The sequence below is a fragment of the Urocampus carinirostris genome, chromosome 9 (assembly GCF_059441175.1).
Source record: "Urocampus carinirostris isolate Australia breed hairy pipefish chromosome 9, RoL_Ucar_1.0, whole genome shotgun sequence".
NCBI classification, from domain to species: Eukaryota; Metazoa; Chordata; class Actinopteri; order Syngnathiformes; family Syngnathidae; genus Urocampus; species Urocampus carinirostris.
In genome coordinates, this window is record NC_142357.1 from 18,632,952 (window position 1) to 18,651,938 (window position 18,987).

The 18,987-nt window shown below is 38.4% G+C and overlaps 1 protein-coding gene across 2 annotated transcripts; it reads right to left on the reverse strand.

Annotated features, from left to right (window-relative positions):
* Positions 1-859: 859 nt before the first annotated feature.
* Positions 860-17,693, reverse strand: vgll1l (vestigial like family member 1-like). Of its 2 annotated transcripts, XM_088344769.1 has the most exons (5): positions 17,478-17,693; positions 17,305-17,356; positions 14,512-14,714; positions 12,126-12,461; positions 860-1,176 (listed from the first exon to the last, which is right to left on the reverse strand). In XM_088344769.1, the coding sequence occupies exons 3-5, from the start codon at positions 14,699-14,701 to the stop codon at positions 959-961; spliced, it is 744 nt and encodes a 247-aa protein (XP_088200895.1). In that variant the 5' UTR covers positions 14,702-14,714; positions 17,305-17,356; positions 17,478-17,693; the 3' UTR covers positions 860-958. The 2 variants fall into 2 exon arrangements, with proteins under 2 accessions (XP_088200895.1, XP_088200894.1); XM_088344768.1 differs by lacking the exon at positions 17,305-17,356 and having other exon boundaries at positions 866-1,176; positions 17,478-17,691.
* Positions 17,694-18,987: the final 1,294 nt, after the last annotated feature.

Sequence of the window (18,987 nt, forward strand, 5' to 3'; positions counted from 1 at the left end):
TAGTCTTGCAGAAGCCATACAACGACTCTCCGATTCAAATATTTAGTTCTGCGTAGTTGAGTTTGTATGTATGCTAGTTTTCTGTAGTAGTTTTGTGTGAATTATTTTTTTAAGAAAGGTAATTCTGCCCGGATACAAGTGGCCGAAATGAGTTCCCTCCGCAGGGTGTCCGGGTTTTCCCTTAGAGATAAGGTGAGAAGTTCAGTCATCTGGTAGGGACTCTGTGTAGAGCCACTTCTCCTCCGCATTGAGAGGAGCCAGTTGAGGTGGCTCAGGCATCTGATAAGGATGCCTCCTGGACGCCTCCCTCAAGAGGTGTTCCGGGCATGTCCCACCGGCAGGAGGCCCCGGGGGCGACCCAAGACATGCTGGAGAGACTATGTCTCTCGGCCTGGGAACACCTCGGGATCCCGTCGGATGAGCCGGAGGAAGTGGCTGGGGATAGGGATGTCTGGGCTTCCATTTTAAGGCTGCTGCCACCGCAACCCGACCTCGGATAAGTGGAAGACAATGGATGGATGGATGGATGGTAATTCTGCCTCTGACTATTATTTAGCTGCTTGTAGAGGTAAAAAAACGTAAAAAAATAAGACAAAAACAACATTGTTTTTATGTATTTATTTATTATTATTTTGTTTATTATTGTTAGTTCTTTGTTGTTTCCTTATGAATATTGCGTATATTGTATAACTGAGAATATTGAATATAACAAGTTTCTATTATGTATTTTTTTCTTTGCAGTGGGGAGAAAAACAAAACCATGTACGATTGCCTGTTATGTTGACCGATTTTGTCTATTAATAAAAACAACAACAAAAAACAATATTTGTTTGAATAATCAAAGTCAAGTCAAGTCATTTTTATTTGTATAGCCCTAAATCACGAAGAGTCTCAAAGGGATTCACAGATTATTACACTATATTACACAGACTATTTTTCAGCCGACAAGAAGTGTAGGTTATTCATATGCTATGGAGTAGAAGTGAGTTTTAAGCTTAGATTTAAACATTTCCACTGAGGTTGCAGATCGAATCTCAGGGGGAAGAGCATTCCACAGCACCGGTGCCCGGATGGAGAACGCTCTCGAACCAGAACACTTCTTTGCTCTCGGGATCACCAGAAGACCGGCACTCTCAGATCGTAGGCTTCGGACCGGGACATAGGGGGAGATCAGATCTGAAAAATAAGAGGGAGCAAGTCCATGTATGATTTTGTATAATACTAAGAGAACCTTGAAATCACATCTAAGGCTAACTGGGAGCCAATGCAGGTTAGCCAAAATCGGTGTTATGTGATCGTACTTTTTTGTCCTAGTTAAAAGCCTCGCTGCGGCATTTTGTACCAGCTGAAGAGATTTGATTCTAGACTTCGGGAGACCAGAGAGTAGTGCATTACAGTAATCGAGACGGGAGGTAACAAACGCATGAATTATAATTTCCGCATCCGACTGAGACAGTATTGAACAGATTTTAGCAATGTTACGAAGATGGAAGAAAGCGGTTCTAGTAATTTTCTTTACATGCATTTCAAAGGATAGATCAGGGTCAAATATGACACCTACATTTTTAACTGAGTCACTCTGTGTGATGTGACATTTGTCAATGTTCACAGCAGTTTTTGAGAATAAGTCACGGCATTTAGATGGACCAATGACTAACATTTCGGTCTTTTCAGAGTTAAGACGCAAGAAATTGAGTGACATCCACTCTTTTATCTCAATGAGGCAGGCCTCCAAATTTCCACAGTTTAGTGTGGGAGGATCCTCCAACGGAAGATATAGTTGAGTGTCGTCTGCGTAGCAGTGGAAGCTGATATTGTACTTGCGAATAATATCACCTAATGTAAGCATGTAAATGCTGAAAAGAAGGGGGCCAAGCACTGAACCCTGCGGAACACCACAGGTAACATTAAAGGGCTCAGATGTCATTTCACCATATCTAACACAGTGCGTCCTATCTGAGAGGTAGGATCTGAGAGACCAATCCATTTTTACAACCGTTCTAGTAGGAAATTGTGGTGCACTGTGTCAAAAGCAGCACTAAGATCCAGCAGCAGCAAAAGTGATGAAGCGCCAGAATCCATTGCCAGTAGGAGATCATTTGTTACCTTGATCATAGCTGTCTCAGTAGAGTGGTTAGCCCTTAATCCTGATTGCATGGATTCAAAAAGGTATGAAATCCTTCAGCTGCTGTGCCACTACTTTTTCAAGTACTTTAGAAAGGAAAGGTAGGTTTGACACAGGTCTATAATTACTTAAGATTTCTGGATCAAGGTTGGGTCGTTTCAGTGTGGGTTTAATAACGGCGGACTTAAAAGCTGCTGGAACTACACCTAAGGAGAGTGATATGTTTATAATATTTAGAACTGAAGGTCCAAGGACGCCAAAAAGACTTTTAATAAGTGAGCCTGGGAGCGGGTCGAACCTGCAAGTTGTCGGTTTGGCCGCATTCACCACCTGTTTGAGATCATCAAGTGACAGTTCACTAAAACTGGACAATTTCCCTGGACAGCCACCCTGTTGTGCATCTGTAGATTTCAGCCCTTTAATATGTGTGATATTATTAATGTCTTTAGCAATTTCTTCCTGTATGCATTGAATCTTCGTAGTAAAGAAGACCATTAAGTCATGAGCAGAGTGCGTCGAACTATCTGCAATAGTCTGTTGCCTTGTAAGCGATGCTACAGTGTCAAAAAGGACTTTGGGATTGTTCTTTTGAGACGCAATCACCTTCGAAAGGTAGGCCGATTTTGCAGAGGCAAGGGCCGCTTTATACTTTAACAAGCTGTCACACCAGGTTTGATGGAAAACCTCAAGCTTGGTAGCGCGCCATTTTCTTTCCAATTTCCTGCATTCTTGTTTAAGGGTTGTAGTTTCATCAGTAAACCAAGGCGTGCGTCTTTTAGGATGTGATTTTAGCTTTATGGGCGCTATTGAATCCAGGACACTAGTCAGGCTAGTATTGAACTCATTCATGAGCGAGTCAATCGAGCCATTGTATGAAGGAAAGGACTCAACTGCTCCAGGAAGGAGTTCAAAGAGCTCAGAAACTGTGCCAGTGCTTATATTGCGTCCGCTAAATCCTTCAGCTTTTTTAACACTACATTTAGCTAGCACCTCAGATGTAACTAAATAATGATCCGAGATAACTGTAGTACACGGTAACACCATAATGTTTGAGGTTAAAACTCCTCGAGTCAGAACCAAGTCTAGCGTGTTTCCATCTTTATGGGTTGGCAAATCAACCAGTTGATTAAAACCAAATGCATCAATTAAAGACCTAAACGCAATAGTAAGTGAACTGAGTGGGAAGTTCATATGAATGTTAAAGTCCCCATAATTATAATTTTGTCTGCATAGGTTACTAGTTCAGACAAAAGTTCAGCAAATTCGTCTAAGAAAGTTGTGTATGGCCCAGGTGCGCGATAGATAGTTATTACATAAATTGACAATAGAGAGGACCGCATCACAAGAGCCTCAAACGCCTTGTAATTATTAAAGGTACGAGGATTAAATTTGAGCGATTTTTCAGAAATGAGCGCGACACCGCCACCCTTTATCAACGTGCGTGCTACATGGCTACTCGCGTAGTCAGGGGGTGAAGCTTAAAAAATACATAAACTATCTTGTCTTGCATATCATGAGGCTAACCTACAGGGAATTGACCTAATTGTCCACCATTATGCTTCTATGGGTACCCTAAAAAAAAAAAAAGCCAGTGAAAGGCTGGGCAAAAAAATGAGGAGAATGATGGGGCTGTTGATCCCTTTGACTCAACGTAGGTGTAATTCTTCCTTGTACCTTGTAGCACACGTTTTCAGATGTACTACACGATACAGCAATATCTAGTGCTCAAACATTATACAGAGTCCCTTTAAAGGCATACCAGTCAATCATTATGAATGTGTCATATTTACACTAATTTATGGGAAAAACAATTCCATGCGATCATATCCGAGGGTGGATAACATTTTTCATTAAACATACGATTTTTTGCCGTCCGTGTAGATATCCCTTCTCTGAAACATGCTGTGTCTTTAAGAGACAACGAAATGTCATTGATGTTCTTTTAGGCATACACTTTGTTTCTTGACAGATTCAAACTTGCAGAAGCCCTGGCACAAGTGTCAGACTCTGAAATAATTATTTTGTCCTGCTTAATTGACTCTGTAAGTATGCTAGTTCTCTCTGATAGTTTTTTTGTAAAGTTTACTGCTTCACATTGGATTTGGGATGTGGGGCGGCAGTAGCTCAGGAGGTAGAGCGCTCGTCTTGGGATCAGTTCGAATCCCGGCTCGTCCGTGTTACATGTTGAAGTGTCCTTGGGTAAGACACTAAACCCCTAATACCCCCAATAAGCAGGTTAGCATCTTACATGGCTGCAATACAAGGCCGCTATTGGGAAATCTGGAGCACATTGTAAAGCGCTTTGGGAAGTCATTGACTTGAAAAGCGCTATATAAATGCAGATCATTTCATTTCATTTCATTTGTTAGTATTTTGTGCACATTTATGTGTAAAACGTTTTGAAGAAATAATTTAGCCTTGTTGATTAAAACATGATTCTAGATAGACTTGCTTTTTCAGTTTATTTAGAATTTCGCATTATGTTGTTTACATTCATGCTTTATTTGGTTTATTGTAAGCAATTTAAAACAATTTGTTAACATCTGTTTTGGTCACGGGCAGGAGGAGGAGTACAGGAAATTGATCCAGGAGCGATGCTAACCACCTGCACTTGAACGCCACCAAAACCAGGGAGATGGTGATGGACTTCAGGGAAGTATGTAACCATCCAGACCTGGATGTGCAGCTGGACAATAAACTAGACGGGACTGCCAACACAGAAGCTTTGTGCAGGAAAGGACAAAGCCCAAACGGAAGAGCAGCTTCAGCGACAGACTGCTGTCACTGCTGTGTAACTTCACCCAGGGGAGAAAAAGCCCACATTAAACCCCAACCCCACTTTTGCATATTACCCTTTTTTATTTCAGTGTATGTTTTTCAGAATATATTTAAATGCACTTTATTCCACATGTTATACTGGGTATTTTTGTATTCTATATCCCTTATTTTATTTTTTTAACACAAGGATACTGATGGAAATGTGAATTTCCCCACAGGGATGAATAAAGTATCTATCTATCTATCTATCTATCTATCTATCTATCTATCTATCTATCTATCTATCTATCTATCTATCTATCTATCTATCTATCTATCTATCTATCTATCTATCTATCTATCTATCTATCTATCTATCTATCTATCTATCTATCTATCTATCTATCTATCTATCTATCTATCTATCTATCTATCTATCTATCTATCTATCTATCTATCTATCTATCTATCTATCTATCTATCTACCTACCTACCTACCTACCTACCTACCTACCTACCTACCTACCTACCTACCTACCTACCTACCTACCTACCTACCTACCTACCTACCTACCTACCTACCTACCTACCTACCTACCTACCTACCTACCTACCTACCTACCTACCTACCTACCTACCTACCTACCTACCTACCTACCTACCATGCACTGTACTCTGTAAAGGCAAATACAAGTTCCCTACTTATATGCATGACCAGTGATATGTGTAATTAAAGTCCATGTCAAATCCCAGCAGTATATTTAAAAAAAGGCAGATGGTGATGCAGAAGCTCTTCATATGAGATGAAAATTGAAAGAGATGAGTTGGGTGTTTTCTCAAGCATATTGCCTCAATTGAGGCTCTGTGCTATTCAGCATCCCTCCTGACTGCTGTGCGATGAAAAAATGTCAATAGGTGCCTTTCCATTATCCTTATATTGACAATCGTCTTCCTATTATGTTTGGACTCTTTGCCATTATGGAACTTAGGTGTAAAGATGAATAGCATTATTGTTTATTTTCCAATAATGACATAAGATAATAGATCTTAACATGTTTCCTTTATAGTATTATTTCATTATAATGATATTGCATGGTAAGTTTTAAATGTTCCCATACATACATACACACATATATATTTTTGTTGTTGTTGTTGTTGTTTTTTTTTTGTTTTTGTTTTGTTTTTTACATGATTCCTCAGTTCACAGATCCCTAAACCACTTAGGGCATTAGAGCACCACTTCCTTTGGTGTGTGTTGGCAAGTACAGCCTGGCTGTGCCCATCCCCATCCAGGCTTGTTTTTCGGTTGGGTTATTTCTCACCCACATAGACTGATCGTACGGTGTCCATGGTTACCAGTAACAAGAGAAGCCTCATTCTCTGACTCAGATACAGCACCGTCAACATCTGGTCGCTGTTTTGCTGCATTGACTGGCAGTGACGTGTAAGCGACACTACTGATACTGGATCTTAAATCACTGGGTCAACGTCAGGTTATTTAATTTTATATTAAACATGAAATCTATGAAGTAAGAGCATTGAACTAATGTAAAAATGTGAAGCGTCTTGTGTAAAAACTTGATATGCTGTCAATGCTTTTTCAGTATTGTGAAAATATTGTTCCTTAAGACAGAGACTCGAAAGTACAACTGCTATTTTAACACATTTGAACCTAACACTTTAGTTGTGGGTCTTCGTCGCCAGCAATATCAACACCTCCCAAATGGAATCCTTATTGCCAAGCCAAACACGAGGTGCAAAAAGGTTCTGACAATAAAGGCTGCATGAATAGGGCATTAAATGAACCCAGTTTTATGATGACCTTCCCCTCTGTCCTCTGTCAAGCAGAAAATGGCCTGGAAGATGATCACAAACTGTCAAAAAAAAACAGCCCAATTTGAAGCCAATCTCTATCTGACGGTTGCTTGAGGTGATAAAATGGTTGGTTTTCACTGAAGCGTCTCGATGGAGGTATTGATGTCCATACAGTAGCAGCGAGTTACCATTCAACTTCACAAATTATTAGATCACAGTCTAGAAGTTTGTAGGTGGCTAAGAAAAAGGCAGCGAATATCAACAATAAAAAAATGGGTATACAATGAATGAAAAAAGGTATATACAACCCCTAGCAAAAAGTATGGAATCCCCGGTCTTGGGCAGGCCCTCAACTCAGACATTTTATTCAGAAGAAAAAAACTCAGATCACAAACATGAAACAATCGTAAGGTCATTCCAAAGTGCAACATAATGGCATTCAGAAACGCTAAAGTAAAATCAAGAAAAAACATTGCAATGGTAAGTAAAAGTTACGTTTAAAGAGCAAGTGCAGGGAAATAAATATAAAATAACTCCATTCCAAGGAAACAAATATGGAATTAATGTATCTTGGGTAGAAAAAATAAGGACACACAAAGTCAATTTCCTTCTTGGCAGCTGGCTTGGATTAAGTCTGCTCGTTAGTCAACAATTAAAAACAGTGCAGTTAGCACATCTTGGAGGGCTCCTGGACTAAGTGGATTGGCAAGAATCAAGGCTCCAACAAGAGAGATGTCTCTTGAGACCCAAAACAGGATCATCAAACTCCTTGAAGAAGGTAACTCTTCTCGTATCATTGCCAAAGATGGGGGCTTTTCACCGTCATCTGTATTGAAGACTTGGAACAAGTATGAACAGCATGGGAAGGTTGTGAAGGTCAAGCATACCAAGCATTTTGGTAGGCCAAGAAAGACATGTAGGCGTCAAGACAAACAACCAAAGGCAATATGTCTTGAAAACAGAAAATGCACAACAAGATGATGAAGAGGAAATGGGAGGAAGTTGGAGTCAATGTATGTGACGGAACTGTGTAAAATTGCCTAAAGGAAATGGGATTTTAATATAGCAAAGCTAAAAGGAAACCAGCATTCACTCTTAAACACAAAAGAACAAGACTGCAATGGGCTAAGGAGAGGCAATCATGGACTGTGAATGACAGGGATGAAGGTTATCTTTAGTGATGAGTCACAAATCTGCATTGGACAAGGTGATGATGCTGAAAATTTTGTTCGGTATTGTTACGGTGAAATTTGAAAATAGTACTGCCAGAAGAAAACATAAAATTTCCCACAGTCCTTAATGATATAGGGCTGCATGTCAGGCAAAGGCACGAGGGGAGATGGCGGTGGTCAAATCTGCAATAAATGCACAACTTTATATTGACATTTTGGACAGTTTTCTTATCCATTCAATTGGGGATGATGAACTCATTTTCCAAAATGACAATGCATCATGCCACAGAACAAAAACTCTGAAAGAATTCCTTCTAGAAAGACTCATCCAGTCATTGTCATGGCCTGCAGATAGCCCAGATCTAAACCCAATTGAAAACCTGTGGTGGAAATTGAAATAAATGTCCACAGCAAGCCTCCAACCTGCAATGATGATCTCGCAACTGCAATCAAAGAGAGTTGGCACCAGATTGATGAAGAATAATGTTTATCTCTCATCAGTCCATGCCTCAGAGACGGCAAGGTGGTGCAACCAAATAGAATAGAATAGAATATACCATTTTTAACATTGTTACAAAATGGGTTGAACATATTATGACAATGAAATTGGACGTTGCACTTCAGGTTCACATTTTAATGTGAGGATAGAAAACAAAAGATAAAAAGAGAATTTACACAATATTTACCCAAGAAAGTGTGGGCATGTAGAGGCAGAAGATACATTGGGTGTTTACATACAGTTTTGGGATCGTATTAGTGCAATATGCGGTAGTGCAAATACTAGTGATATTCCATATTGTTTTCCTCAGAATGGAGTGATACTATATTTATTTTCCTGCACTTGCTATTAAAAAGTAACATTTACTGACCATTGCAATTTTTTTTCTTAATTTCTTTTAGTATTTCTGAATGTCAACATTTTGCACTTTGGAATGACCTTTCAATTGTTTCATGTTTGTGATCTGAGTTTCTACAAAATAAAATGTATATTTATATATATATATATATATATATATATATATATATATATATATATATATATATAATTAGTAGAATATGCTCATAAAGTGCATTTGGAAAACGAGCACACTGAATTGCCGTCACCAGCTCAGAAACACACTTTACGGGTAGCAATTTCCCCTTGTCCTGGTGATGATAGAAATGAAACAATTTCCTTCCAGGCACAACAGTCACAGAACCGGTTTGGTTCAAGCCTACTACTATTGCTCAGTTACAGAACTTAGTCATGTTGATGAGTACAAAGACAGAATCAAAAGTTGTTGATTACTAAGATGCCACAACTTGCCAATTTGTTCCAAAGTACTCTACATCAGTGTTTCCCAAACTTTTGTGGGCTAAGCAGGCCTTTTTTTCATTGAAAACTTCTGAGGCACAGCGTCTGTCGAAATTATTGAGAAATGAATTCCTGTTTTCTTTAAAGCTTAAATCATTTAAATGATTTCCTTGCCTAAACAGTTATCGTTTTTGTGGTCACTGTGGCTCAGGCAGTAATAAAAATTATTTATTTTGGATAATTATTTTGCTGTACTTTAGGATTTTACAATATTTTTAAATATTGCAATATTTTTTATCTTTAAAAACAAAACAAAAAAAAAACAAAAAAATTAATACTTAGAATGAGCAAAAATTATATACCAGTGGGTTCGAACTATAATCTTTTTTTTGTTTTTGTATTCACTAAAACAAGAATACAATTAAAGTGTGGGACTTTCACTATTTTTTTTAGGGAGTGTAATTTTAACAAAGCTATTTAATATATTTTCCTCTACTAACTAATGAGCAGATGATTAGTTTAGAAAAATAAAAAAATAGCTATCTTCTGTCACCTTCCAATATGGAGGAATGTTACAGGTACTTGACTATAAATGGATGAAAAGAACGATACTGAACAATGGCATGCTTTTTGCAAAGATGAAATTGGGCACTGGGACTGGCTGGCAACCGGTTCAGGGTGTCCCCTGCCCAATGCCCGGAGATGGCTGGGATAGGCTCCAGCACCCCCGCGACCCTACTGAGGATAAGTGGTGCAGATAATGGATGGATATATATATCTCTATATATATATACATATAGATATATAGATATATATATATAAAATCACCCTGGGCGGCACGGTGGGTGGATGGTCAGCGCACAGTGCAGAGATTCACGGTTCATGTCCAGTTACCGCAGCCTCCCCGTGTGGAGTTTGCATGTTCTCTCCGTGCCTGCGTGGGTTTCTTCCGGGCACTCCGGTTTCCTCCCACATTCCAAAAACATGCAATTTATTATTTGGCCGGTAGGTGTGAATGGGTGAGTGAGTTGTCTGTCTCTGTGTGCCCTGAGACTGGCTGTCAACCAGTTCAGGGTGTCCCCTGCCCACTGCCCGAAAATGGCTGGGATAGGCTCCAGCACCTCAGCGACCCTACTGAGGATAAGCAGTGCCGATAATGGATGGATATCATCACTCTGTACTGAGAGGTGGCAACATTGATCATAAGTCAACAACTAGTTGGGTGACCACTTGAAAACCACTGGAATAATTTAGGGTGGACCAGCCAGTAAGCCACTGACTTTACAAATCTAAGTATTTCACCAATCCACTTTTTAGATGGACACAGGAATTGAACATATCTAACTTAAATACATCCATTAATAACAATTAAACAAAAAGTGGCTTTTGTCTGCAATCAACATGTGTAATATACATTTCTTATCTTGGCTTGAAAGATAAAAACAAGACACAAATGGATCGCATTGATTTTGTACACACTGTAAGTTTCTAACTGCTTCTTCATAAGCATTTATTCAGACAAGATTACTGATACATATATGACATGTTTTTTAAATTACTACAAAGTAGTTTTCAAATGACACTCATTATAACAGCAATAAGAAGATTTGCAATGCAACACACTTCACTGTAGACATGTTGAATTGATAGAGATGCAAACTTAAAGCTGAACATGGAATTGTTTGCACAGAGAAGAAAGAATAGAATTGTTGGAGGTCATGTCTGAGGTGCTGTATCACGTTAAAAATATCATAATGATCAAAGTTTTACATCATCTCAAGGTTTTGCTTGGCCAATACAGTGGCACTCTTTTTAAAGTACTTAGGTGGGAACGTGACGAATAAACAGCTGGAAGCAAAAATGCAACGCCCATTGGGAGGTCTTTTCGAACACATAAACCTAATCACCCATTCAAAACCGTCTACCTTCTAATTTCAGGAAACAAACTACACATTCACAAATAAGCAACAATACTACTATATCACAACTAAAAAGTGATGTCATTTATTTGTCATTGTGCTTCTGAATACCTATTCCAATACGTGTAAATTTTTATTTAAAAAAAGATAAATAGTTAACACTAACTATTAGCTGGAAAAACTAAGAACAGATGTAATTTCACTGGATTGGGATAAGAAAAATCTGCAAACAACAACTGTCAATTATTGACAATTGCGGTTGAAGTTAATATATACACTTCATATGTTCAGGGGAGATATTTTACACCTACCCTCCCATTTTTCTAACACCGACTGAATAAATGTAAATATCTGAAAGAAAATAACTCTATAGTCACAATTAAATAGATTACAGTATATACTAATTTTGGAGGGTTAGAAAGTGTGTTTAATTTGTACTGCTCATAGCATTAATAGGTTTTCAAGAACATTTTGTCAATAAAAACTAAGATGAGTAATTTATTTTTTTCTCCTTATTCCCAAACAAGCCCCCGTATAAGTCTTAGTATAGTGGTCTCCACTGAGGTCCCCGCGGGCAACAAGTAGCCCCCAAAACTACCTGTATATATCATGGGTCATTGTGGTTTTCTACTAAATGTGTTTTCTAACTGGCAAGATGTTCAGTCGTTGACTGAGACCTTTATTAACCTTAATGACATTCTGGTAATGACAGAGTAATAACATTATTTAAAAAATGCATATCAAACCGATAGTAATTTGTGCTAATTAGTAACAAAAAGTATCTCTCAGCTAAAAAAAACCGTTGGAGACCCTTATTTTAGTATGTTATAAGGTAAATTAACCCAACTCACTGATTATTTGCAAATGATTTTGTCCTCCCCTTTAAAAGCTTGGGAACCCGAGTTCAAGAATAATATAAATATGTTTATAAACAAGCAAGACCTGTCGAATTTAATGCTACTTCTAACTTTGTCAATTTTGGAAGGTTTGATAGCCGCTGAGGAAGCCCGACGGCAGATGCTGGATTGCATACGAAGGCTTACCAGGCTCAAAGCCTCCATCAGGCTCCACTGAGTCTCTAAATCCTTGCGGCACCATCCAGTTGGCGACATGTTCCGCCTTGGAGCCGGAGGCCACGCCGGATGAAATTTCGGCGCGGTCTCCATGCAGAAGGTTGAGCAGCGAAGAGGCGTACTGCTGCCCGGTCAAGCTCAGATCTTCCGATGAATACATGGTGGACGGTAAGCCCGACGTTTCTCCGGTCCTGCTGATGAACGGGTGCCACGGCCCAGCCTGGTCTTCTTCAGGGCCGAAAGCCAAATGGCGGCCCGCTGTGTGCAGGGGCTCAGTAAGGTTGGCGTGGCAGGCGCTGCTCTCTTCTGAATAAATGAATGAATGAATGAATAAATAACCTTAATTGTCATTATACAGGTATAATAAAATTGGAGGGCTTCTCTTTTCAATGCAAGAAAAACTAATTAAATAGGTAAACAGGGTGGTAATGGCTTTTGGGAAGAAGCTGTTCCTCATTCTCTTAGTTCTTGCTCTGATGCTCCTGTAGCACTTTCCAGAGGGCAGCAGGTCAAAGAGTTGGGCACCTGAATGTAACCTGTCCTTGATGATATTTTGGACTCTGCTAAGGCACTGAGTGGAGTAAATGTCCATCAAGGGGGAGAGAGGGCAGGTAATGATTCTGATGTCCAATAGACAGTAAATCATCCTTTATTACATGTTTACTGTGGAGTGCCATGTCTAATCTCGTTGCTTACAATGACTATTCTATTCTATTCTATTCTATTCTATTCTATTGTATTCCAGAAAATTCCACAACAATGTTGAGGTAAGTTTAGAATCTTAGTTTCATTTAAGTCTCAATGTCATTGAAATAAATTGACAAGCTTAGTTTAGACTAGGGATTGGCAAAGTCTGTAGCTGGGGGTTTAAAAATTAGTAAAGGAGCTGGAACAGGAGGAAACAAAGATTGATTACATTTTTCTGTATCTTCCAAAACATAGTCCTAGTACAATACAGTAGCAATAAATGAGGGAAAAAATATTTTGTAGGCCTATCTAGTTTATCTCATATTGTTGCTGCTATTTCAAAAAGAGGTATCTCAATGTCAGGGGCATTTTATAATTAGACTTTCTTTTGTTGTAAACATTCTAGTAATGCAAAATATAAATAATGTTTTTTTAGAACCAAAGTAGCTTTCTAAGGATTCTTGAGTAGACTGTGGACAGGTTCCAGTGATGGGTCATTGTGATTTTCCAAGAAATTGTATTTCTAACTGGTATTCCTAACTAGCTTTTTTTCCCCCCCGATAAACATCTAAATTGATAAATCAAAGAAATATGCATATACAAAACACGCAAGATCAGTCGGCCATCGGGGCCTGCAAGACCTTCTCTGCTGGCCTTGAAAATATCTGAATCATGTGATGTTATTATATTTTTCAATGAATATTTACTTAAAAATCTCACATCGTCTGTCAGCTTCCTTTTATTGCTTTCCCCCTGGTTGTGCTGCTTCCAGATGTGTGCTCCCATATTCAAGCCTTTAACAAATTGCATTTCATCCACCACATTCTGATGGCCCTGAGGCATAACATCAATGTTTGATAAAGCTTTTAGTTTAGCCAATCAGATTTCGGGTTGGTGAGTCAGCGCCTGCTAGATGGCCTTGGGAAACATCGCTGGCTTCACCGGGTCTGGGTCAGTAACGGAAGTATCACAATGAAAATGTGAAGAAGAAAATTCCTATGCTACTGCTTCAGTTAAACGTACATTTTCAGCCCTAAATTGAATATAAACTAATGCCGAAAATATGACAGGAGAAGCCCGACTCTAAATATTAGCTCCGATGGCGATAGAAAAGAACTTCTTGATGGAACTAAAACGCACAGAATCTGTACTGCATAGTTATTGAAATCCTCTTCAAGAAAGAAAGGAAGATGGATTTTGTGCACAAATATAAAAGATTTCTGCTGAGTAAAATTTGGCTCAATTACTAAATAATATTGCAATTTTATGAGATGATCACTGATGCTCTTTTTAGATGTGTCGAAGCTGTAGCAGCAAATCATGTTTTATAGCCATGTGATAGTCATTGAGGGTTGGATTAATTCAGCCTACTGAAGGCCTAGGTGTGAAATGCATGATAAATATGTAGCCAGCTTTTGGAATTTGGCCTCAGGCACATTACACTTTAAGGCTTCATGATTATATATTTTCATGGCTGGAAGACCCTCTATGGGAAAACGGGGACAGGAGTGGCACAAACATTAAAAACACAAACATTTGATTTATAATCACATTAACACATTAACATTTTAGTTTGGTGGGCTGGATTTAAAAGCCTGTTTTAGCCAAAAATACTGCTTTGTTAGCATGTCGGTGTGTTAGAGAATTAGAAATAAGAAATATGGGTTACCTAACTTGATGTTTTTCCGCATTTTCTTGGCCTTGGCAGCCGACGCGTTGTCATTGGCATCTTTGCTCAGAGCGCGGCTGAAGTGAGCATCCACCATACTGCCAATGTCGCCACGAAAGTACCTTAGGATCACGCTCCGCGAGTGGCCCTCCACCTTGATGGCCACCGGAATGTCCGTGCCGTCCTCCATGGGTCAGTCGGCGCTGATAAACCACCAAGAGAAAACCAGCAAAACTTAGCACGTTCGCCTAACAAGCGAAAGGTCCGCGGTTCAAGACTGGGTGGAAACATTTGGGCACCACCAGACTGTACTTGCCCAAGACACAACACAGGAAATGGTGCCCCTACGACCTCAGTGGTTAAGGGATCCACCAATGTAATTTTATGCTTGATGTAAAACACACCTCATATTTTATCATCCCAAAAATCAGCAGCACATCACCAAGCTCAATTTTAAAGGGACTGTGTGTATTGTTGAACGTCTTCCAGTGTTAAAAAACATAATTAACTAAAAAAATATTGATATGAATATTAAGCTAAATTACATGATCCATAATATAAATTAAAAATATTCATAGGTCAATTTTTAGCATTTATTTTACAGAACAAAGGCTTCACTTAGAGGCGCCTGACATAATTATCCACCATCCGTCTGCTACGGGTACCCAAAAACCTCAAGAACAAGAAGTAAAATGATGTGTTCTGGTCCGTCACTGTATTTTGTATTCTTCCTTGTGCTTTTTAACACTTGTTTTCGGTTGTACTACACCATACAGCAACATCTGGTGTTGATGTACGACACACTATCTCTTTAAGTCTTTGTAAAACAGGGGTCCCAACTCGCAGCCATCACGATGTTAGTTTAAGGCCCCAACCTTAGTCTGAAACTCATGGTGACGGCGTGTATATCTTAACGCTTCATAGTGGTGGAAAGAAAACATTCATTGAAAATAAACAATATTTATTTAAAAAATAAGCAAAAATAGACTATGATATAAACATGATTTTTGGGGGGAAATACTCATAGGTCAAGAAATCTGCATTTATTTTACATAAGCTGAGCTAATTGTCTGCCAACTTGCTGCTCCAGGTGTAGTGAATATGGGTGGTAAATAAATTATTCGAACAAACAATTTATTGACAAATTGAATTAAAGAGCCGAGTTTATTTGTTTTTTTTTTAACGTGTCTCGCCTTTTGTAGCACCACATATGTTTTTAGATCATTATGTCAGGAAAACGGATGAAAAACCTCGTTTAGTTATTCTGAAGGGTGGCTACACATACTTTAGGTGAATTCTTTTTACCGTTTTGATCATTCGATATACTTTAATCAAGACACACACACTCTTAGATTTATGGACTTTTCGTTTACTAATCATCTACTGAAGAAGCTTGAATAGAACACAAAACAATAATAAAAAATAAAACAAAAACAAAACTAGAGGTTGAGAGCTTTAACTGGCACAATTTGAATAGACAACAACGTTGGCTTGATTCTTACGTTATTGTATTTTGATAGAAATCCCCCTTTAACGTCACTCTAATACCAATACCTAGCAACATAGAGATGTTCTGGTTTGATGAAGATGACGGCCCAGTCTTTATGTCCCTAGCTGTAGAGCAATGAGGAATTCTGGTAGGCCAGGTATGAGGACCACAGGATGCAGGGTGTTGAGGCAGAGGTTGACTTCTGGTGGCTTGAGGTTTCTCTGAGGTTGCTGGTTTTGTCCCACTGGTTTGGCCGCTACCTTGATCAAGCTTGGCTGCTGACTTTGAAAGGTTCTCTGGCTGCTTGTTGAGTTGAGTTGCTCGCCAGGATTTCGGTCAAATTCTTCATGTAAGGATATGCCCTCATGCCTTCTGTCTGGCCAAATTCTGGCTGCCCTCGCAAGGTGCGACGTGTACCAGCTCTCGGTTCCGGTCTCCTGGGAGGGGCGGACCCCCTGTGGTGGAGTTGTCACGGCAACATTTGATGCGCAAATGTAGGTTAACCCGCCCTCCCTAACCTCACATTCCACCAGTATCAGTCAAATAGCATCCATGCGATTGACTTAAAACATAGTATTCACCTCACATGTTTTGACATTTTTTTGAACGTTTTCTGACATTTCAAAACAGGATTCTGACCAAATGTGGATTGCTCTACACCAGTAACGAAAAAACAAAAATCTTGCGATAGACTGTGGAAAGAAAATGAGAGGTAAAATCTTGCTGTTTAGTTACTTTGCATTACTCATTTTCGGTAGCACGACGCGATACAGTGACATCTAATGGTCAAACAATACACACTTTCCCTTTAATGTGAGTGCAGCCCATGCAACTGATAGATCCCTTTATTATTATTAAGATTTTATCAGAGCTTTTCTTGTTGAAAACCAAATTTGGCCCAGCTTTACACAGACCCTAGCTCCCTCAAACCTCCGATCAATTGACTTTGATACCGCTGTTGTAAATTCAACAGGTGAAATGTATCCATCTTAAAATGAAAGGAAGGGAAACTAGGTAGACAAAAATTCGCAATCCATGCAAAGATAAAATTATTGATGCAAAGTCTCATCTGCCCTTTGAACGCTGGGAGCCCACCAGATTGTTTTTTGATGTTTAATCAAGGGTTCTTAAACAAGTAAAATACTTTTACTCATGCACACACAAACAAGCATTAATACGTTTGATAAGATCAAATTAATCTTTCAATTGTTATCATGATTTCAGGCAGTTTCCTACACGGTATAGTTTATTTTTTGTTGACTCCAGCTTCAGTACTCTTCTTGTTTAATTTAATTTTGACTGACCTAGATTTCAGCTTCTCTACTCTTCTTCTTTTTTTAATTTATTTTGTCTGACCTAGAAAAGACAAAAGAAGGTTTGAGTAGGCCAATACAAATATAGACATGACCACTGTGACCACATTGTATTTTGTATATAATCGCATTAATAAAATATAGAAAATGTCAATTTTTCTTACCTGACCTTAGGCAAGCAACGGGTGTGTAGTTACTTTGACTGCAACGTCCAACTACATGAGCGGCTGCAAAAATGTTATCACTTGGCTTCGTGCTGGGCCCGTCATTGAGTTAAAAATACCAACACAAAATGTATTTTTTCTCTAGCAGAAAGACCTAACATATCCCTCGCTGATGGGATATGTAAGCTGGTGAAAGGGTGTGTGAGCCCTTGAGTGCACAACTATGAGTAGAATGCCATCCAGCCAGTTCTACCAGAATCCCAAAGACTCAAGACAAAATGGAAAAAATGAGGGGGATATGTCCCAGAATATAACAAACATCCTCGCAGACAATTGATCTTAATCAAAACGTGGCTATAATATTAGAAAAAAAAGAGCAATCCGCTACCAAGCAGCCCATAAACAAGAACACGGACTATTGAGAGGACTGCGAATGACCATTGTTGCACTGTAGCTCTACACCTGATTGTAAATTGCAAGCATGTTTGACTGTTTACGTAAAATAAAAACGTAAAAACAATGGAAATTTTACTTTTTAAAGCCATAATTGGAATGCAGGAAGAGTATGTAAAATGTAGAAAATATATGCAAAAATGTAGAAAACGTAGAAAATGCATTTCCACATAACCTGGTATTATCCCCATTTATTCATTGTTTTTTTTTTTATAATTGTCAAGTATCAGACAATAGAAAAGGAGATCAGTTATTTATGTCAAAAAATTAAAAAAGGAAATTATTTTAGTCTTGAGTGAGGGAATAGTTTTGTGTTTGACAAATTATACGGGGATAGCTTGTTTAACACTTATTAAAAGTAGCAGTTCAACTTAATTTTATGAATGATTAAACCATATCAAACCATATGTCAAAGTCAAGGCCAACGAGAATATGATCTTTATTCACTATTGTATTTTACACCAAGAATCGTTGTCTATTTTTTTTTTGTTTTTACTCTACGTTACTTCTCTTGAAGAATGTGTTTTTTTTAACAGATTTTATTTTATTTCAATCCAATTATGTTTTCATGAAAAATATAGTTAAGAGAATAATAGAAAACTGTTGTTACAAAATAATACAAGCTTCTTTTATTTAACTTTCATCGTATGATATTTGTAAAAGGTAAATTAAACTTTCCTGTTGAAAATTGAAAAATAATAACAGAAACATGAGAAAATATTGCTTTATTCATCTGATCATATTGGAATACTATAGTGAGGTTTTCAATAGGTTCAATACAGTCCACTAGACTATATGAGTCAATTTAAAAATGCTGAACATTGAGTCAATCCAGCCCTCGGCTTGTAGTCATTACTTGAATTTGGCCCATGATCCATTTGACTTTGACACGCCTGGTTTAAACTAAAGTAGAAAATGAACAAGGAACTGTGATTTTTAATAAACAAGTAGAGAAATAGTTTTTACGGAAATCAGGGCACAGTAACTATTTGGCTCAACCTTCTGGTGAAAGCTTGAAACAATAAACCATTATTATGTCAATCAAGTATCGGGGTAA